At 39.5% G+C, this 22,750-nt stretch overlaps 1 protein-coding gene across 1 annotated transcript in view; it reads right to left on the bottom strand.

Moving 5' to 3' along the window:
* Window positions 1-22,750, bottom strand: part of DIP2C (DIP2 disco-interacting protein 2 homolog C (Drosophila)) — a 631,911-nt gene that overhangs the window by 133,615 nt on the left and 475,546 nt on the right. The window contains exons 18-22 of the mRNA XM_006874421.1: window positions 20,257-20,396; window positions 16,296-16,432; window positions 3,387-3,595; window positions 1,878-1,992; window positions 947-1,148 (exon numbers count right to left, since the gene is read on the bottom strand). Of these exons, the coding sequence (XP_006874483.1) occupies window positions 947-1,148; window positions 1,878-1,992; window positions 3,387-3,595; window positions 16,296-16,432; window positions 20,257-20,396 (803 nt within the window). The remainder of the gene's footprint in view (window positions 1-946; window positions 1,149-1,877; window positions 1,993-3,386; window positions 3,596-16,295; window positions 16,433-20,256; window positions 20,397-22,750) is intronic.

Below are 22,750 nucleotides of genomic sequence, written 5' to 3'. Positions count from 1 at the left end.
TGTTATCAGGACTGATTGTGAGGGTTGGAAATGTAAAGGTAGATGTTTTGTAGCAAGGAGGGGAGTGATTAAGTTTTCTGTTTAGGAGCGGAGGTCCCTGGGACCATCAATGGACAAGAGCAGAGAGTAGGACCCTACCCAGAGAAGCAGTGATGCCTGAGATGGAGGCCAAGACGAAGACGTGGAGAGATGGAGCAGCTGGGGACTTAAGACCCAGAGAGGGAGAGGGGTTGTATGCTGATGACTGGGGGCAGGCTTGGATTGTATACTCTTTGGTTGGCTGATGATACATGGGGGGGATTGTAACCATGGCAATAAAATGATATAGGATAGGATGAATGTAAAACTAATGTTCTCCCATGTAAACGATCACATAATTCACAATGAAACGTTTTTAAAAAAACTATAAGGCACTAGACAAGTGTTTACTATTATAACAAGTTCAAAACTAATACCATCTTCCACTTTCAGAATTCTTCATATACTTCAAAGAGCCTTCACATATGTTACCTGAATTGATTCTTCTGAAATACATATGGAAGAATTAAGTTCATTTTGTACGTGAGGAAACGATGACACTGAGAGGTTTTGTTTCTCGACCAAAGTCAAACAGTCAGTGACTGTACGACATCTAACCTAGATTGTGTAACTCTGAGTTAAGTGACTGACATCATACTGAGAAGACTGAAGCTCACGAAACTGACAGCCCTTTCAAACCCAGTGTTCACCACAGTCCTTGTCCTGAGTAGACTTTATCTCCTTTGGAAGAAAACGAAGGTTTGTAATAAGGTTTATTTATGTGAGCATAAATAGATCCTATAAACAACATGGTGGCAATAACAGCCTGAGAGGCATTAAGGTTGGGAACAATGAGATACTGACGAACTGCAGTGCCAGGTGGCCAATTTAAGAGCATACACAAACCCATCAGGACATTTAAACCTACCTGGTTGCTTTTGTCTAGGTTTCGGTAAGTTTGTGACACAAGTATGCGGACACATCAAGACATTGCAGGGATGAAGTGAACCTTCCAGGAAAAGCTGCTTAGTTTCTGACAGATGTATGCCACCAAGGGGCGTTTTGGGAAGGGTGTTTGCTGGAACCAAGGCCAGGCAATATACTCCAACTTGATGTATACTATCAATTGCCTAGAAAATTCAAAAGAATATAATCATGTTAAAACAGATCAACGGAAACATTTACTAAAAGTGCAAAATGCTGTTTATAGCATATAAAAATATGTGCAGTACTGTACAAATGCCAAAGTAAGAAGCTATGCTGTCTTAAAGTGAGGTCGATGTTAATAACTTAAAACTGAGCATTTTACCTAGGACTTTGGAATAGAATAAAGCAAACTATCACTGAGTCAATTTCGATTCATAGAAGACCCTACAGGACAAAGGAGAACTACTCCTGAGGGTTTCTGAGACTGTAATTCTTGATGGGAGCAGTCTCATTTTTTTCTCATGGAGTGGTTGGTGGATTTGAACCTCCAACCTTGCAATTAGTAGCCCACTGCAACCCACTGCACCATGCCAGGCTACTTGTGGAATACAATAAATAGTAAGAAAGAAAATTTGAAAAGAGAATATATTCTCAAGATCATAACAAAAACCTTTTGCTGTGACCTTTCCAATATGAATGGTAGGAGCTAGTGTTACAAACTCCCGATCCTCAACCTTGATCTGTTTAGTTAGTTTCCTGGAACACAAAGTAAAAGTTTCACCCTTGATTCTGAACAAATAGACTGAAAATAAAAGGTATATCACGTGGATAAAAGCACAGCTGTAAGGATCAGGCCATCATTTTAACAATGTATAAGGGAGGCTGAAGCTGAGAAAGAGGAATGAAAGCTTTAGAGGTTAGAGAGGAATCACCTGCAGAACTCTGCTCATCCACTGAAAGCTGTCTTCCTCCGTGGAGTCTGGCCTCTGCTCTGCAACAATGACTATCCTTTCATCATGAAGGACAGTCACTGAAAACACAGCTATTCTGTAGGAAACAGATGAGGGAAACACCAAGTAAGCATACACTGCAGATGGCGATCATAAAGATTTATTCCTTCAATACAAAATTCTCATAACCATTATTAATTATATAGCTCAGAAGATCACAGCTCTAACCAACACTTCGAAAAGGTAAATTGCTATGTCAAACTCCCACATACTTATTAGTATAAGAATAGCTTTGGGGAGGTGGAGGGGAAGGAGCAGCCTAAGAAGTTGCAAAAGCAAAATCACCCTACATTTTTTTCTGAGGCTGCCTACAGTAGCTCACAAGTTTTGGTGACAAGTTTTATATGTCTTAGTACAGAGAGAAGGAGTTTGTTTCTAGATACTCATCAGAACTGCTGTCAGTTGCTAGACTAAAAATTAGAAAACCATGCACTTTGCATGTTGAGTTTACACCTGAAGTAATTCTCTCCAGACATACAAAATTTTCTAAGGTTTTCTGTTGGGTGTGCATGGCTTTTAGAGTAAGCAGAGAATTAAGGCAACTTGATAACTCCACTATGCTTCCTTCACAAATTGACTGTAGTTTTCAAAATGATTTAAAGGTGACAACTCTATGTCGACGTGTTCACGTTCCCCTATGCCTATTGCTTGACAAACTTAAAAGGGTTTATGACATTTATCCAAGGAGAAACACTCAGGAGCTGTCCTAATTTAACTAGTATTTACGCTTATGTGACAAAAAAGGTATGAATGCAATCAGGAAGAAGAAACCTACAGGATAGTCAGTAAGTAAATGGAGTGCTGGTGTGGCACTGTAGGATAAGTACTGCACCTCAAGGTCAGTCTGAATCAGAAGGTTGGCAGTTCAAACTCTCACGCTTTTCCTTGGAAACCCTATACAGGGTCCCTGTGAGCCAGAACCGACTTCACAGTACTTAACAAATAGCTCAACCTTTGGAGTCCTGGTGTACTGTTGCAGGGGAACCATTGGACTGCAAAGTCAATTTGAAATGGTTCAAATCCACCAGCCACTCCTCATAAACTCTATACAGGGTTGCTATCAGCCGGAACCAACTCAATGGCATTTAACAACCAGAGCTCAACCCTTAGATCTTCTGATCTACACCATGATGATCTCGTTTTCTTTTTTCAAGTTACTGATTTAAAAAAAATTGTTTTTGTAACTGAATTCAGAGGGGATATTATTCATAATATATTTATGGGGCTCAAAGTTTTTCTATAAAATCATGTATATTTAAAACTAGGTGTAATGTCAAAGATCACTGAGTCTATCTACTATAGTTTATGGAAGAGGAAACTGAGTCATATAAGTTTAAGGAATTGATTCAAGTTCCAAATTAGTCACAATGACATAAAAAGTATTACCTACTAAAGCATGTATATTTACTTTACAAAACTAGGCAAACTGACCTTCCTCTGTAGACAAACTTCATTGGTTCCACTGCCAATGCTGTTGCCACAATGTCATCGGCATTGTGTCTCCGTCCACTGACCACCATCAAACCATCCATTTTACCCACCACAAAGACAAGTCCTCCAGGACCAATGAATCCCAGCAAGCCTGTCCTTATAAAAGGGTATTCACTGATTGGAGCCCCTGAACTCGTCATAGGAAACACCTAAGAAGAAAATACAGAATTTTAAGTTAGGATAGCTGTTCGTTTTTTCATGACTGTGAATATACACAAGGGTATTTGTTGAAAAACACTGTGTCTGACTTCTACCAAATTATTTTTTAAATTAGTTCATAAAAATAAGGTATAAGAACTCTAGTATGAAGTTATTTAAGATAAACTTTTGAGAAGCTGTTTGTTTTCTGCCTTCTAAGGATTGTAGTTCCTTAAAATAAAAATGGAAAGAAAAAAAAGAGATTTAGACTTTTCTACACCTTACATGACCTGGTAGTGTGACACAATCTTCAATAATATCAGATACTAACACAATGGATGCTAAAAGGTCTCTAGTTCACAGTTCCTTCCATCCATTCAAAAAGGAAAAACAAAACAAAAAATTCCATTACAACATTTCTGTTGCCTCCATCTGAAAACTTTCAGAAAGACAGAGCTGGTCTGTTTCCTGTTGGTTCCAAGAATTTTTAAAAATAACAGAGCTATAGTGTTTGTTTGTTTTTGTAACTTTTGGTAAACAGAGATTCCTACGTATTCACAGGAGGCCCATTTCCTGGTGATTTATACCAGCAGAAGAAATGCTTTAAAAGTGAGTGTCTCAGGCTGCAGCCCAGTAACTCCTCATACTCTATTTGACGCTTCCAATAGATGAAGTTCCTGGTGAAATATTTTGTTTTTAGACTACATATGTAATTGTAATGGAGCCCTGGTGTGGTGTGCTAACGGCAAAGTTGACTGCTCAAGCCCACCAGATACTCTTTGAAAACCTAGACAGTGTGGATATGAGTTGGAACTGACTCGATGGCACTTTAACAAAAACTACATGTAATTGTAATGCTCTTAACTGGCCATAATGGTTTCATTACAAATCCCAAATTCAAATACTTTTTCTGCAAACCAAATTTCCAAAAATTGGTCTGCACCAGATGCATTATAGAATTTTATAGAATTAAAGAATTTTTTTGTGACCAGAACTGTTTAACACTTAATTGTGGGTTCCATGTCTACCTTTCTGGGAAAATTCAAAATATAATTCATCTTGGACACAATGGTACTTTGTTCCCTCATAAACATAGTCTAGTACCATGTTTGGATATACCCTTAAATCGGGCGTCAACAGCAGAAGCAACACTTTAGAAGTCTTTCTCTCTCGGCTTTTCCTCTAATCAGCTGCGGAGGGGTTATGTTTGATCAGGACAGTACCAACTTACAGTGTGACTACTCGTCAGCTAGACCCCTGTTATAGACTTCAGGGTAAGGAGGGCCATATGTTCAAACTCACAAGCTCATATTTTAAATTTTAACTTATTGTTTTCTAACTTGGAATTACTTTTGAATGAACTAAATTAAATTCTTTATAATATGAAGCAAGTGGATATGCTTCCACCTGTATGCTAATATGATTTTATCATAAAGTAAGAATGCCATCAATAAATTTTAAACCAGAGCAAGACAGAATGTTCAATGGCAACTATACTGAAACTAAAACTTTTAGCAGATATTCCCCACATAAAATTATTCTATATTAAAAACATTATTTAAAGATTTCTGTTTGCTGGTTAAGTAATTTGTAGTGTAAATTGATTCTGTGGCACTATAGGATAAGCATTAGACCACAAGGTCGGTTTGAACCACAAGATCATTTTGAACCGCAAGGTCGGCAGTGCAAACTCACCAGCCGCTCCTCAGAACCTCTATATAGAGTCGCTAAGAGTCAGAACCATCAGGAACCACTTAAGAAACAACAACAACACTTAAGAAACATGCTGTTTAAAAGAAAAGAAAAGAAAAGAAAAGAAAAAGAAACCTGTTAAGAACGATGTAATCTACCAAAACTACTATGGAGCTTCCTTTTCTTACAGTCATGGTGGAACTTTTCATCATGTTTTATTTATGAAATTATAAAACAGCCAGTTATGAACTGGAATGGATCCAGAGTTGAGGAAAATTCTAGTTTTTCTTAAGATCCTTCTAAATGTAAACAGAGAGTCTCTTTGCTTCTATGAGAAAAGCATTAGCTTGAGAATTCTATTTTAGTAACTATTCTGGTAGCATAGTGGTTACGAATTGGGCTGTGAACCTTAAGGTCAGCGGTTCGAAACTGCCAGCCGGGAGAAAGATGAGGCTTTCTACTCCTGTAAGGATTTACACCCTCGGAAACCCTGTACAGGGTCGCTATGGGTCGGAACCGACTTGACGGCACTTAACAACAACAACAACATTAAACATTCTATGGAGCTATGGTAGCGTAGTGGTTACGAATTGGGCTGCTAATCCCACGGCCCGCAGTTCGAAACTACCAGCTGTTCTGCAGGAGAAAGATGAGGCTTTCTGCTCCCGTAAAGATGTACAGCCTCGGAAATCATGTACAGGGTCACTATGAGTGGAAACCGACTCCACAGCACATAACAACAACAATCAACATTAAACATTCTACATTTTATTCTGGGATAAAGCTAATCTGCTATGCTGCTGGATGATGCTGTGGAAAAATACTTTTATGATCACTTTCTTTTTCTGTAAACTACTTCCTGGAGTAAGGAATTTATGATCACTTTCTTCTTCTTTTCCTAAAGTAGGAATGTGTACTTTAAAAATTTGAACTAGTCAACTGGGTAAGGGAATAGATTCTGCAGTCAAAACCCTAGCCAATAGGGTGAGACACACAGCCTTGAGACTCGCATCAGGGATTAAAAACCTGAGTGGACTGCCCACCCGGTGTGCTCGCTGGCTTGTTCGTGTATGTACGGCTATGCGCACGCACCCTCTTGCAAGAGTAAATTTTACTTTGCCAAGGCAATTTAGTCTCACCGAGTGTATTTTATGTGACATCGAGATTCATTTTGATACATCGAGATTCATTGTGATACAATCCTTCAGGTTTATGGTTGCATGGGCATCTATATCTTAACTAAACAGGTTTCTGAGGCATGTATCATATGTCGCAAGATAAACAAATGAGCCTTAATGCAGACAACTCTGGGAGGGAGAAACCCTGGGTTACGACCTTTCCAGAGCATTCAAATCGATTATACAGAAATGCCTAAAATAGGCCACCTCAAGTACCTCCTTGTAATTGTAGACCACCTTACCCATTGGGTAGAGGCTATTCCCTTACCAGGGGCAACTGTCAACAATGTAGTTAAGACCCTCATGGAAACTATTATACCCTGGTTTGGTTTAATTGAGAACATTGACTCACATAATGATAGTCACTTTACTGCTAGAATAATCAAAGAACTTATACAGACTCTTAGAATAAAATGGGAGTATCATACCCCCTGGCACCCACCCTTCTCTGGTAGAGTAGAAAGGACGAATCAAACTCTGAAAAATCAACTTACTAAATTAATTTTAGAAACTAAGTTACCTTGGACTAAATGTCTTCCTATAGCCCTTTAAGAATCCAAAAACAGCCCCTCGAATGGGTTACCCTACTTAAGCTCTACTTCTGACCTTCCTACTTTTGAGACAAAGGATCAGTGCCTCAAAAACTATATACTTGGTTTGTCTTCCACCCTACTTTCTCTTAAGATAAAGGGTCTCCTGGCGCAGACACCTCCCCTAGAATTCCCGGTACATCCTCATCGCCCTGGTGATTACGTATGAATCAGGAACTAGAGAGAAGAACAATTGGAGCCAACCTGGGAAGGATCATTTCTGATGCTTTTAACCACAGAAACTGCAGTTCATACAGCAGAGAAGGGCTGGACTCAATCACACGCGGGTAAAGAAAGCTCCCCCTTACTTACTCAAGAAAAATGGACTGTGATTCCAGGACCCACTCCTACCAAATTATCTTTCAAAAGGACTTAGTCATCTTTTTCTTTCTCTTTCTCCCCCTTACTGAAGGACATTTTACCATTAACATAACTCAGGCCAACTCTCCTTTGACTATCCAGTTTGATGCTTGCTCTATCATCCCGTGTGGACAAGAGGAGTCTCAGAGGCAATTGTCTAATGTTGATAAATACCTCTGCCCCTTCAGAGCAGTGGGGCATAAATATAAATATGGTGCCTTAAAGAGCCCCTGTAATGACTGGAATGATGTGTGGTGGACCACCCAATATCGAGGGTGGATGTATAACCCCCCCACCGCTACACACTCTATGAGAGCACTAAAGAACAAAATCCAACTCATACGAGGATCCACCCCTCACAACTGTAAACCTTTACAATGTAACCCATTACTTTTAATTATAAATAATCCCAAAACCATGACCAGAGAACCCTCAATAATAAGAGACTATGGGTTGGGGGCCGATGTTACAGGAAAGGATCCTATAGGGATCTTCTCTCTAAAACTAATTAAACAAAACTCAAGCCCTATCTCTACTAAATATAGAACTCATACCCAGAATCCTAGAAATGATTAAGATCTGGTACCCCCCTTAAGTTCAACAAATGACCCTTCCAAAGTAACAGTTACCGAAGTTAAAGACCTAAGAAACACTGTAGTTATAGAAACAGGATATGGGGATGTGAATGCTTGGTTGGAATGGATTAAATATTCGGTTCACACTCTAAATAAAAGCGATTGTTACACCTGTGCAACAGGAAGACCAGAAGCCCAAGTGGTCCCCTTTCCACTCGGATGGTCCTCAGACCCTCAGAGCATGCACTGTATGGTTGTTTTCTTCCAGGACCCCATAACCTGGGGCAAAGAATCCTTAACTCATTGTCACAACTGTTCCCTAATGTCAGGGGTCTTATGGGTCAGCCCCCACCCCAGGACCATTAGGCCTCCCGCCTGGAATGTCAATTTCACTTTGTGTCTCTCCAGACATGGGAGGAATTTGATGTTCATCGGAAACCTGATGGGATGCAGTGAGCACAAAGTCTTCAAAGAACTCCCAAAACAGTCAGCCCTAGCTTTTCCATGAGCAGATGTCTGGTGGTACTGCGGGAAACAACTGTTTAGGGCTCTACCGGCAAATTGGAGTGGCACCTGTGCTCTGGTGCAATTGGCCATCCCTTTCACCCTAGCATTCCATCAGCCAACAAGCACAGAAAACAGACATAAAGTCAAAAGAATGGTAACTACTCCCCATGGGTCTTTGGATCCCCATATTTACATAGACAGTATAGGAGTACCAAGAGGGGTGCCCAATGAATTCAAAGCAAGAAACCAAATAGCTGTGGGGTTTGAATCTGTACTATTCTGGTGGTCAACCATTAACAAAAATGTGGACTGGATTAACTACATCTATTATAATCAACAAAGATTTGTAAATTATACCAGAGATGCTATAAAGGGAATAGCAGAACAGTTAGGACCTACTAGCAAAATGGCCTAAGAAAACAGGTTAGCCCTAGATATGATAGCAGAAAAAGGAGGAGTATGTGTCATGATTGGAGTCCAATGTTGTGCTTTCATCTCCAATAACACAGCTCCTGATGGTACCATTACCAAAGCATTACAAGGGTTGACCACCTTAGCTAATGAACTTGCTGAAAATTCAGGCATAGATGACCCCTTTTCTAGTATCATGGAACAATGGTTTGGGAAATGGAAAGGGCTTATGACTTCTGTCCTCACCTCTTTAATTACCATATTCGGCGTATTAACACAAATAGGATGCTGCATTATACCCTGTATAAGAGGATTAGTTCTAAAACTCATAGAAACAGCCCTATCCAAACAACCCCCACCCCCATACCGAAATAACCTTTTTCACCTAGAAACATGTGAACACCAAAGTCAACATCTCCTTGCAGAATTTGAAGAAAAGAATGAAGAAGTTTAAAAAAAAATTTTTTTTTTCTTTTCTTTTCTTATGTATTCAAGTGACCTTTCTCCTTTCTCTCTCTTCAAAAAAAAAAAGGGGGGGGGAGGGAATTGTGGAAAAATATTTTTAAGATCAGATCACTTTCTTTTTCTTTAAACTACTTCCTGGAGTAAGGAATTTATGATCGCTTTCTTCTTTTTTTCCCTAAAGTAGGAATGTGTACCTTAAAAATTTGAACTAGCCAACCGTGTAAGGGAACAGATTGTGCGGTCAAAATCCTAGACAATAGGGTGAGACACAGCCTTGAGACTCGCATCAGGGATTTAAAACCTGAGTGGACTGCCCACCCGGTGTGCTCGCTGGCTTGTTCGTGTATGTACGTGTATGTACGACTATGCGCACGCACCCTCTTGCAAGAGTTAATTTTACTTTACCAAGGTAATTTAGTCTCACCAAGTGTCTTTTACACGACATCGAGATTAACTTCTAACAACGCTGAGTTGATTCCAATTCATGGATCACATAAAACAGAACAGAATTGTCTAACAGGCTATCCTAGGCTGCACAATCTTTATGTGAGCAGATCACCAGATCTTTCTCTCTGGGAACTGCTTGATGAGTTTGGGTTAGCAACTGAGCATCTAATCTGCCTTCATGCCACCAGGGCTCCCTCAATCCACTGTAAGTATGTAAAACCCATACCTATTTGTTCCCTTTTGGAGCCATTTTCCTCTAATTGTACTTTGATGGAATTCTCCCTTTTTTCTTTCCACGAAGGCTATTATAAGCTACATGCTATTTAAAACATATTTAATATGGCACTTAACAACAACAAATTCTATATATAGGAAGTCTCCAGTTCATGACGTGGTGCTATCACAATGATTCCATCAAAAGTATGTTCTGACATAAACTGAATAACTCTTTCTAAAAAAAGTTTAGTTATCAGTATCAGCCCTGGTGTGGCACTGTGGGTTAATGTGCTATACTGCAAAGCCAGTCTTAATCACAAGGTCAGCGGTTCAAGGTCACCCCTACTCCTCGGAAACCCTATACAGGGTAGCTATAGATCAGAACTAACTCAAGAGTACTTAACAATAACTTCTTTATAAATCTGATTTTCATTTATTTGCAGCAGTGTTGTAATAATTGAACACAGAGTTGTAATGAGCATGTGCACAGTTAAATCGTCATAAATCTTTACAGCTAAACATCATTCAAGTTTCTGTTACAACTTCCTTCAACAATATTGACACCAACTTCAATGTGTTGTTGTTATTGTTACATACTGTTAAGTCGGTTCCAACCCACAGGGACTCTGTATAGAGTTTCAGAGGAAAAGCAGATGAGCTTGAACTGCAGACTTTGCTGGTCAAGCCAACTTTACAGTCCAGTGCAATAACCCACAGAGGCACACCAGGACTCCAACTTCAGGGTAGATCAGGCCATAGTTTGCTACATGGTGGAGTCCTGAATCCTAACACTGAACAGTTCAGCAAATTATGTGCTGTAACAGGGCACATGAACATTTTATTTTATTGTGCTTCTGAGATATTCTATTTTTTTACAAATTGAAGATTTGTGAAAACCCTGTGTCAAGCAATTATATTCGCGACATTTCCCCAACAGCACGTGCTGACTTCATGTCTTTGTGTCACTTTTTAGTAACTCACAGTATTTCAAACTTTTTCATAATGCTATTTATTGTCCACTTAATAAACTAGAGTATATATAATATAAGCTTAAGGAGCCCTGATAGCATAGTGGATTACAAGCTGGGCTGCTCACCGCAAGGTCAGTAGTTCAAATCTACCAGCTGCTCCACAGGAGAAAGATGAGGCTTTCTGCTCCTGTAAAGATTTATAGCCTCAGAAACCCCATGCAGGGTCACTATGCATCGGAACTGACTCAGTAGCACACAACCACAACCACCACCACAGTAAAAAGGACAGCCATTAGTGCAGTTCATTTTAACTCATATATAAGGAGCTCTGGTAGTGTAGTGGTTACGAATCGGGCTGCTAACCTTAAGGTCGGCAGTTTGAAATGACCAGCTGTTCTGTGGGAGAAAGATAAGGCTTTCTGCTCCTGTAAAGATTTACAGCCTCGGAAACCCTGTACCAGCTCACTACGAGTCAGAACCAACTCCACGTACTTAACAACAACAACATATTATAAGATGAATCATACAGAAAAGAGGATATGCCTTTTATTAAGGCCTATGTCTAGTTTCAGTTTCAAGGATCACTATACAGAGTTGACTATGAATTCACACAGCTGGCAAACCCCATGTCCCAAAAGCTGTCATTAAGTGAGGCACCATAATACATCTGTTCAATCACAAAGTTACTAGATATCTACAACTTTTATTCCCAAATAATTTATATTTCCTTGCACACACTGCAACCAAAAAATATGTTGCTGCTACACTCTCTCCTCACCTATCTAGAGTTAGGTTCCAAACACTGGGCAGTCATGTGAAAATCTGCATTATACAAAAGTGGAAGATGACTACATCATTAATAACTGCCAAGTTAAATCATTACACACGTGATACAGCATTACAACCACAGTCCAGCCAAGGAGAAACATACCTTTAGCCATTACAGCTGGTGTTACTCTCACCTAGCAACTTGACGCTATTTACAGCCAAATGCACACTGTTAGTGCATAAAATAGTTATATGCATTTTTTACTATTATTGTAATTGTGAAATGATGGATAACGAGACAGTTGCTGAGGAGTAGGTGTATTGTCAGGCATCACTTCTTCTTGTTGTTAGGTGCCATTGGGTCAGTTCTACGCACAGCAGAATGAAGCACTGCCCAGTCCTGGGCCATCCCATCCTTACAATCATGACGTTTGAGCCCATTGTTGCTGCCTTTGCGTCATTCTGTCTTATTGGGGGTCTTCCTCTTTTTCCTTGACCCCTCAGTTTACCAAGCATGATGTCCTTCTCCAGGGACTGGTCCCTCCTAACAACATGTCCAAAGACTGAGAGACATAGTCTCATCGTCCTCACTTATAATGACCCTTTAGGCTCTACTTCCAAGACAGATTTGTTCGATCTCTGGCACTCCATAGTACTTTCAATATCCTGTGTCAACACCATAGTTAAAGTGCATCAGTTCTTCCAATGTCTTTCTTGTTCTTTTCCAACTTTCACATGCATATGAGACAACCAAGGAAGCACCATGGTTTGGGTCAAGAGCACCTTACTCTCCTAAAGTTGCTCTTTAAAAAGGTCTTTTGCAGCAGATTTGCCTAATGCAATATGTTGTTTGATTTCTTGACTGCTGCTTCTAAGAGTGTTGATTATAGATCCAAGCAAAATCAAGTCTTTGATAATTCCAATCTTTTCTCCATTTGTCATGATGTTGCTAATTAATGTACTTGTGAGGGGTTTTGTTTTCTTTACACTGAGGGTGCAATGCAGTCCATATTGAAAACTACAGCCTTTGACCTTCATCAGTTACCATTTCAAGTCTTCTTCTCTTCCAGCAATGGAAGTTGCATCATCTGCATATCACAGGTTTTTAATGTATCTTCCTCCAATTCTGATGCCACGTTATCCTTCATACAATACAGCTTCTTGAATTATTTGTTCAGAACACAGACTGAATAAGTATGGTGGAAGGATGCAACTCTGGCACACACCTTTCCTTAAAAATAGATTTTAAACTATTCAGTATCCCCATGTTTGCCTCTGGGTCTCTGAACAGGTTTTTCATGAGCACAATTAAGTGTTTTGGAATTCCCATTCTACAATGTTGCTATCCATAGCTTGTTATGATCCACACAGTCAAATACCTTTGGTTAGTCAATAAAGCACAAGTAAACATCTTTCTAGTACTCTCTGCTTTCAGCCAAGATCCATCTGATGTCAGCATCTTCTTCTGAATTGAGCTTCAATTTCTGACAGTTCCCTGTTGATGGACTGTTTTAACGAATTTTGAATTATCTTCAGTAAAATTTTACTTGCATGTGGTATGAATGATATTGTTGGATGACTTTTGTGTTCTGTTATGTCACCTTTGGAAGGGGCTCAAATATGGATTTTTTCCAATCAGTTGGCCAGGTAGCTATCTTCCAAATTTATTGGCATAAATAAGTGAGCCATCTCCAATGCTGCATGTTTGGTGAAATATCTCAATTTGTAGTCCATCAATTCCTGAAGCCTTGTTTTCCCCCAATGCCTTCAGTGAAGCTTGGACTTTTTGCTTCAATACCATGGGTTCTTGATCATATGCTGCCTCTCAAAATGGTTGTGCATTGGCCAATTCTTAGTTGTACAGTGACTGTATATTTCATCTTCTTTTGATGTTTCCTGCATCATTCAATATTTTGCTCATAGAATCCTTCAGTATTGCAATCTGAGGAATGAATTTTTTCTTCAGCTTTTTAGCTTAAGAAATGTTGAGCATGTTCTTCCCTTTTAGTTTTTAACTACAGGTCGTTCTAGATTTCACTATGATCCTTGATTTGGTTTTCTCAAGCTGCTCACTGAAATTTCTGTTCAGCTAGCTCTTTTACTTTCTTCGTATTTTCCCGTTGTTTTAGTTTCTCTATGCTTAAGAGGAGTCCTAGTGTGACGTTGTGGGCTAATGCACTGGACTGCAAAGTCAGTGGTTCAAGCTTACCAGCCTCACCTCAGAAACCCTATATAGAGTTGCTATGAATCAGAACAGCCCTTAACTACAACAACTCTTAGAACAAGTTTCAGAGTATGTTCTGACAATCATTTTGGTCTTCTTTCTTTCCCATCTTTTAAATAAAATTTTGGCTTTTTCATGTACAACATTTTTGATGTCATCACACAAGGGTTTTGGTGATTAGTGTCTAACACATCAAATCTGTTCTTGAGATGGTCTCTAAATCAGGTGGGATATCCTCAAGGTCATTATTTTGGGTCTCATGGACTTGTTTCAATTTTCTTCAGTGTCAGCTTGAAAGTGTGTATGGCCAATTGTGGTTTGTTACACAGTTGGCCCTGGCCTTGTTTTGGCTGATGATATTGAGCTTCTCTATTGTTTCTTCCCACAGAAGCAGTCTATTTGATTCCTGTGTGTTCTGACTGATAAGGTTGCTGTTGTATAAAGGTATTTGCAATAAGTCATTGGTCTTGCAAAATTATATCACGCTATCTCCAGCATCATTTCTGCCACCAATGATTTTACAATTACAGATTCTTCCTCTTTGTTTCCAACTCTGGAGTTCCAATTACCAGTAATTATCAACGTATCTTGATTACATGTTTGATCAATTTCAGACTGAAGAAGTTGGCAGAATTCTTCAATTTCACCATCACTGGCTTTATTGGTTGATTGCATAAAACTGAATAGTACAATTAACTGGTCTTCCTTATATGAAAATGTATATTATCTTATCACAGACAACATTGTACTTCAAGACAGGCCTTGAAATGCTCTCTTTGACAATGAATGTGATGCCATTCCTCTTCGATTTGTCATTCTGGAATAGTACCATCATATGATTGCCTGATTCAAGATGGTCTGTACCAACCCATTTCAATTCTCTAATGCCAAGGATATCGATTGCTTATATGATCCACTTTAGTTTTGATTACTTCCAATATTCCTAGATTCATACTTTGTACAATCCATGTCCCAATTATTAATGTATGCTTGCAGCTGTTTCTTCTCATTTTGAGTTGTCCCCCACCAGCAAATGAAGGTCCTCACAATTTCTACCATTCACTGCATACGGCCCACTCTACTTTGAGTTGGCAGTTCTTCCCCAGTCGTAACTGATGTCTTCCAACCTTAGGGGCTCATCTTCTTTCACTGTATCTGACAATGTTCTGCCGCTATTCATCATCAGGAACGCTCTGCCTCTGCTTCTTCCTTGCCTGTCTTAGTCTGGAAGCTCTGTGGAAACCTGTCCACCATGAGTAACCTTGCTGGTTACAAAACCACTGGCCTGGCTTCCATCATCACAACAGCAGACAAGCCACCATAGTACGACAAACCAGCAGATAAGTGGTGGAGGTAAAATGATAAAAATTCTGAAAACACCGAGGTTCAGCACTGATTCCCTAGCACTACAAATTCCAACTCTTTTAACCTCTTTGCTTACTCGCCATCATATGAGCGCACACATACATAAACCTGCACCTACTGTTTGGATAATGGTTTAATGTACGTGTTTGTTCAAGTTACTTACAATGTACGTGTTTGGCTCAAGTCTGACCAGGTGTCATCTAACCTGAGCTGAAGGGCCTGACTGCCCCACTTCTCACACTCAACCTGTTCATTCATGCATGGGTGTGTGCGTCCCTTTATGCATCCAGCAGTCAGGTACTTAGTAACTATGCCTGAATGTCCATGCGCGGAACTCTGTATTGTTTTTGTTGTTGTGATGTGCTGTAGAGTCGGTTCTGACTCACAGCGACCCTGTACAGGGTTTTCGAGGCTGTAAATCTTTACAGGAGCAGAAAGCCTCATCTTTCTCCCGTGGAACAGCTGATAGTTTTGAACTGCTGACCTTGTGGTTCGCAGCCTGATTTGTAACCACTATGCTACCAGGGTTCCTTCAGAACTCTATATACATCTATCTAATTTCTGCCCTTCTGATTCTACAAACTACTCCGTGTTCACACAGCACTCAGCAGAAATAACTTCTCAGAAGGCATGCTCTGATAAAACAGGTAAAGACGAAAACAATAATAAGAAATCAAAAAGGTCCTTTTTTAGGAAACTGTACTTATTTTTAGGAAACTGTACTTATTCCTTTAGGACACCAGTTACAAGGTCAAAACAATAGAGATAAGCTATATTCATTGGAAACAATAAAATACGGCAGGAGGCAGTACAATCACTGGAATTAATATGAATCTGCTTTACTTCTACATCACCATCATATATTTTATGACTATTACTATGCACCTGGAGCTGGTGGATGACGATCAGTATCAGATCGGGAGACTCTTTCCATCTACCTACCTCAAAGGTGTTCTTGGTCATGCCCGAGAGGCCATAATAGGATGTACCCGTGGCAATGGCACACACACAGAGCTCTCCAATTTCGTCTGTTCTACACAGCTGAGGAATTCCATCTGGCTTCACTGAACACATGATGGCTAAAAGTGAAAGAAGACAGCACAAGTCACTGAAAGAATGAGAATATGAATAAGCACACAAGCTAATGGAATTCATATCAAGAACAAAACCATAGCGCACAGGGACTCATTATCCCTGAAAGAAACCATGGTTTTCTATGTTGCAGCAAAATGCCAAATGTCATAGCTGTGAACAAATAATTCCTTTCGCTTTCATGTGTCAATTATATGTAAGGGAAATCTAATTCCCTGCTGTTGAGATGTGAGAGACTAAGAGTGAACCTGAGGGTCATCTGTCACACAGATGCCACACACAAATCGATAGCAAAGAGCCTGCAACTTATAGAAAGCAACTGGAGTTTTAAAAATTAAGCAGCAAAAATTGTTTTCTTTAAAATCCCTCAAAGATTTTCTAACTTTAAAGCAGTATATGTATCTCAAATGTTCTTACTATTTGACCTGGAATTTACTGTTAGGGCAGGTCCTTCTGAAAATATCACCTGACTGCTCAGCAGCTAAACAGGTTTAACTCATAATTTAATAACATTAAGTTCTCACTAGTCTGCAGTACAAATGTGTTTACATTTCCATAATGTGTACCTCACTTTTATGTACCACCAATCCAAACTATATACATAGTCAGGGACCCAAATGTTTGGGATTTCAGCAGATGGGTAGGATCAGCTCTGTGCACTCATTTTGTAATAGCTGAGCTATTTAGAAAGGAAAGCTTAAAACTTCTAGTGAAGCCTGCCCCACCCTACTGGAGTTAGGGGCCACAGAAGCATGAGGTCTAAAAAAAGAAACCAGTTAATACATATAAATGGGATCCTGGTGTGGTGCTGTAAGAGAGTTCTGGACTGCTGACCACAAGTGGGCAGTTCAAACCCACCAGCCGCTCCTCAGAAACCCTATACAGAGTAGCTATGAGTCAGACTTGATTTGAAGGCACTAACAACAACAACAACATGTATAAAAGGTGAGGACCTTCACTCCTACTGAAAAATCATCCACATTTAAACTACACTGAAACATTCTTTACTCATCAGCTCAGTAATATAAATCAGCTTGAAAATACACTTAGGGGAAGACAGTAGAAAAAGAGGTGCTTTCAACCATTGCTGGTTGAAGTACAAACTCTTCGAAAGACAATTTAATGCAATCTATCAAAATTATATGGGCATATCCCCTTTGAAACAGAAATCCTATTTTTTTCATTAGCTCATTCTTACAGATATGCAGAGTGAATCACAATGTTATTCACAGCACTACTTAGTAGTAAAAGAACGAAAATAACACAAATATGAACACATATACATTACTATGTATTGTAACACCACACCATCTTAAGAATAATGAAAAAAAAAACCCACACCATCTTAATAATGAAAAAAGCCTATTTTCTTTATTGTGCTTCATTTTATTTTTGCACGTCACAGATACCACATTTTTAGAAATGGAAGGTTTGTGGCAACCCTTCATTGCCAAGTCTGTTGACTCCACCCTCCCTATGTGTCTCTGTGCCACATTTTGGTATTTATAACAATGTTCCAAAGTTTTAAATAATGATTATTATACATTTTATAGATTACAGTCAAGTGTAAATATAACTTTTATATGTACTGGGAAAACAAAAAAATCTGCATGACTTTATTGCACCGTTCACGTTTTTATGGTGCTGTGTAGCTAAACCTGTAGGATCTTTGAGGTACACTTGTAATGCTAACAAATGAACTTCGCCATAGAAGTCATGAAGATGTATTCAGTATTCTGCCATTCTATTAAATTCAAAAAGTGTTACAGTATTTACACACACCTGTGTAATATAAATATGTGTGCATATTTATGTCATTCCAAAATACTTTTAAAGAAAACACAGGATATTTTTGGTTGTCTCTGCTGCTGCTGGTGGTTATAGAGTCAGGTTCTACTCATAGTGATCCTGCATAGGGTTTCCAGAACTGTAAATCTTTACGAGAGCAGAAAGGCTCATCTTTCTCCCGCAGAGTGGCTGGTGGATTCAAACATCTGACCTTGCAGTTAGCCGCCCAGCTTGAAATTCACTATGCTACCAGGATCGAAAATAAATTTTTCATTGCGTAACTTGAAACTATGGCATTTTTTTTTAACCATGTGGGTCTTTTTATTTGAGAAATTCCCCCCCCCACACACACACACAAATAGAAAGACCCAGGAGGTCTAGCAAAACATGGGAAAATGCAAAATTTGGGCGAAGTGAGAAGGCAAATCCAATGTGCTATGACATTGAAGAGACCGTTTTCAGGAATAAAAGGAGGAACAGAAAAACTGATAGTCACATTAAACTTAGAGGGCACCGAGAATTAAGAATGTTGAGGTGTGACTATCTTTCATACTCCCCAAAGGACAAAAAGACAGGCGAAAACATTTCCAGTGGAAAGCTCAAAGCCACACTGTGGCACCAACAGAAATGACAAGGCGATCCCGTATCATGTACAGCACTGTAGGCTCTACCCATAGCCCAATCTGCTCTTATTTCAATGATACTCCTTACTAAGCACACATATATACACATATGTACAGCACTGTAGGCTCTACCCATAGCCCAATCTGCTCTTATTTCAATGATACTCCTTACTAAGATTCTAATACCTTCATTGTTATTTCCCCAAGAAGTAGATCCTAAGGAAATAAGCCTTCCATTCCCACCCAGTATTCCTCACGAGATGGCAGCTCTGTTTGTGTATTTGGTTCATTCATCCTCCTATGTGGCAACAATTGTGAGGTTGGCCCAGGACCGGGCAGTGTTTCGTTCTGTTGTGCATAGGGTCTCTATGAATTGGTACCGACTCAATGGCACCTAACAACAACAACAATCCTAGTACATGAGTGAGAACATCAGGGGACCTCTATTCCAGATCTGGAAGCCCCTGGACTGAGAATGGGAGTTTTGGAGCTAGATAACCGACTCGATGGCACTTAACAACAACAACAAGTGAGGCACCTGAACACTGAAGCATTTGTTTGTTATGTGGACAGAGACAGGGACCAAGCAAAATCATTGTGCAAGTAAGAAGGAAGATTGGGTCTCTTAAGCTGACATTCTTCTTAAGAAGTGCTTCCAGGAGCTCCCTATGGCCTCTTGGTGATCAAAGTAAATGGTGTGGGGGTAGGAGAATCAGTCCGGTCAACAAGGTAGAGGACCCTTAAGCCACTGGTGTTCTCTTTATAAACTTTGTAAAGACAGCCTTCTGCTACTTTTTAAAAAGAGGTTTCAAAAGGGTTTTTAAAACAATTATTTTTTTGTTTTGTTTTTTAATAGTTAAAAATTTTAACAGTTATCTACATTTTTATTACAGTTTTCTTTTCTTTTCTTTCTTTAACTCATTCATACACATTTGTTAAGAGGTTTTAGTACTTTTAGCAAAGTCTTGCTTGAAGGTTATAGTTGTGGTTTGATGTGTTCAAGCCTGTTCCTTCCATGTTAGAGGGAGAGCAGCTCCCCAGACTACCAGGAAGCGGGGAGAGTATGGATTCTGGAGCCAGAGTATCACAAAATGGTACAGGTGCTCTTCTCCACCAACATATTATTCTCGTACCTTCTGGATTTATTTTCACTGAGAAGAAGCATTACCTTAATAAGTTTTTAAACTTTACTGAATGATTTAAAAGAATGGAAATGATATATCAAAAGTGTAAATTAAACATTCAATCTGAGAAATAGCAAAAAAGGACGGACAAACAAAAAGAAAAAAAAAAAGCATGCTGATCAAAGTATTTGATAGGAGATCTGACTTTAAACTCTTTCCTGTAAAAAAAATTCCACCCTAGCTGCTTCCCAAATATGTCCTCAGGCCAGTACTTACCTCCAGGCATCACCAGGCCAACATCCTGTACAGTGAGGACAGACAGCTTCTCTTCTGAGTCCACCCGGATGACACCATAGGTCAGCCCGTGCATGGAGAGAACACCCCGGCCCGGGGGCTGGTTGCTGTCATCTGTTGGCCTGTAACAACAAGTTTTATCTCAATATATAGAACTACATGTAACCATTATAACCACACCTCTGTGTGTGTGTGTGCACAGACCTTTAGGGTCCGGAAGCAACTCCTGGAAACAGAAGTTGCTGTCACACATTCAAGTGCTGTTCTTAACAGTCGAGGGTACTTAGCACTTTTAAGAATACTTGTTTTCTCTGTTTATGTTAGTGGCAAGTCTATTCATTCTATTTCTGCACTCTCAAAGCAGAATATTTAACAGACACCTTCAGATTGTTAAAGGCACTGCTGTGTTCCTCTCACCGTCTGCCCCTCCCTCTTGTCTACTGCCACCAGAGATGGATTCTTTCTCCCACTACTCACTCTGTACAAGGTCTGATGTTTGCAGTTTTGTAAATGCCTAAAACGGGAGATTATTTTTTCTGAGAACACAGATAATACCAATGAATAGGAATGAAAGAAATTTTGATTGTCTGGCCTTACGTGCATAATCGATTTTATATATGAATCTAAAGTAAGATTCAGGTTATGCCAAGCTGGCTACCAAGTTTTAAGAGAAATGACTTGAATGACGGAAATGTTGTAAAACACTTCATGGGTCAATAGGTCTTAGGAGTTTAGATAAAATACAGTTTTCCAAGTACCTCTCTCTGATTAACAACCTGTCTGCTCCGCTGCCCACAAGGTTCCAGAGGCTGTAATGTCTACTACCTCTCCAGGTCACTTCCACTTTCTCCCACGCTTATGCACGTGGGCCTTGTTTCCTCCTCAAATACACTAGTTCACTCTCACCTGGGGATTTGTTCACTTGTTCCTGCCATTACCTGGAATACTCTTCAGCAAACACCACCTGGCTTACACTGCCTTCTAGTATCAGCTCAAATATACAACTTCTCAGAAGACCCTATAATAACAGCTGCCTCTCCCAAGATTTCTATTTCCAAAGTATGTATTATCTGAACCACTGTCCAAGGGGGCTTCATTTCATTTGTGAAAAAATTCCATTGTCTTCTAATTCCATTTTCCATGAACTCTCTGAAGCCCTGTAATACTTATGACAGCGCCTCCACTGGAATCTAAACTTCCTGAGGGCAGGCAGTTTGTGTTTTATTCACTACTGTTCCACAGCTCCTGGAAGAGTGTCTAGCAATAAGTGTAAGTTGACAGAATTAGTGAACGAACATATGAATTTAAGATGGGAAGATCAAGGACTTTATCTCTGTAAATTAAAGATTCTTCAACCTACAGTAGAGCCAAAGGCCACAGTATATGTAAACACCACATTTATTTCTATAATCTTCTATCCGTGAATCTCTGATGTAGTTTTAGGATCTGAAAATTGGGATTTAAATAGAAATTTGATGTTCATTTAACTTAAATAGATTATAAAGGCTTATAATAAACCTAGCATATAAATGGAGAAATAAAAAAGTTAAAATTTACAAAAGAAGTCTCATTTGACTCAAGTAAATCATGTATTTAAAGAGAATATAAAATTGTACATCAAAGGACATTACTGGGGTGGGGGGAGGACAATACTGAAAAAGTGAAAAAAAAATCTTAAAGAATAGGAGAAATATTTGAAAATTATGTGTCTGATTAGAGTTTAATAATCAGAACTTAAAAAGACTTCCTGTCACTGAACAATAAAAACAGTCATTTAAAAATGGGCAAAGGATTTGACAGATATTTCTCCAAAGAAAATAGACAAATGGGCAATGCTTGTATCATTGTGTTATTGTGAAGTGCCGTTGAGTTGGTTCGGACTCATAGCAACTGTATGTACGGTTTCTAAGGAGTAGCTGGTGGGTTTGAACCACTGACCCTGCAGTTAGCAGCCCCGTACTTATCCTACAGCACCACACCAGGACCCCATGCATATCATTGTTGTTGTTATGTGCCCTGTATAGGGTTTCTGAGGAGTGGCTGGTGGGTTTGAGCCTCCACGTTATGGTTCCTGAGCCTCCACGTTATGGTTCAAACTGACTTTGCGGTCCAGTACTGATCCTACATGATCACACCAGGACTCATTAGAGAAATGCAAATCCAAACACAAAGTACTACTTCACATCCACTAGGATGGCTATTATGGAGTTCTGGGCGGTGACAGTGGTTATGCATGGGACTACTAACTGAAAGTTCTCTAACTCAAACCTGTCTGGAACACCTCAAAAGTAAAGCCTGGGGATTCTACTCTGCACACATGAGGTTACCGTGAGTTAGGACTGATTCAATGGTGACTAACAACGTACCAGTGAGTGATGGCTATTATTAAAAAGGAAAAATGGAAAATAACAAGTGTTAGCAAGGATGTGTAGCACTCAAATGCTCAGGTACTGCTACTGAACCGGCACAGCTGCTA

This window comes from Chrysochloris asiatica, unplaced genomic scaffold (assembly GCF_000296735.1).
Source record: "Chrysochloris asiatica unplaced genomic scaffold, ChrAsi1.0 scaffold00276, whole genome shotgun sequence".
Lineage (NCBI taxonomy): Eukaryota > Metazoa > Chordata > Mammalia > Afrosoricida > Chrysochloridae > Chrysochloris > Chrysochloris asiatica.
Note: the sequence above shows the minus strand (reverse complement) of the source record. Positions and strands in the feature narration are given on the sequence as shown.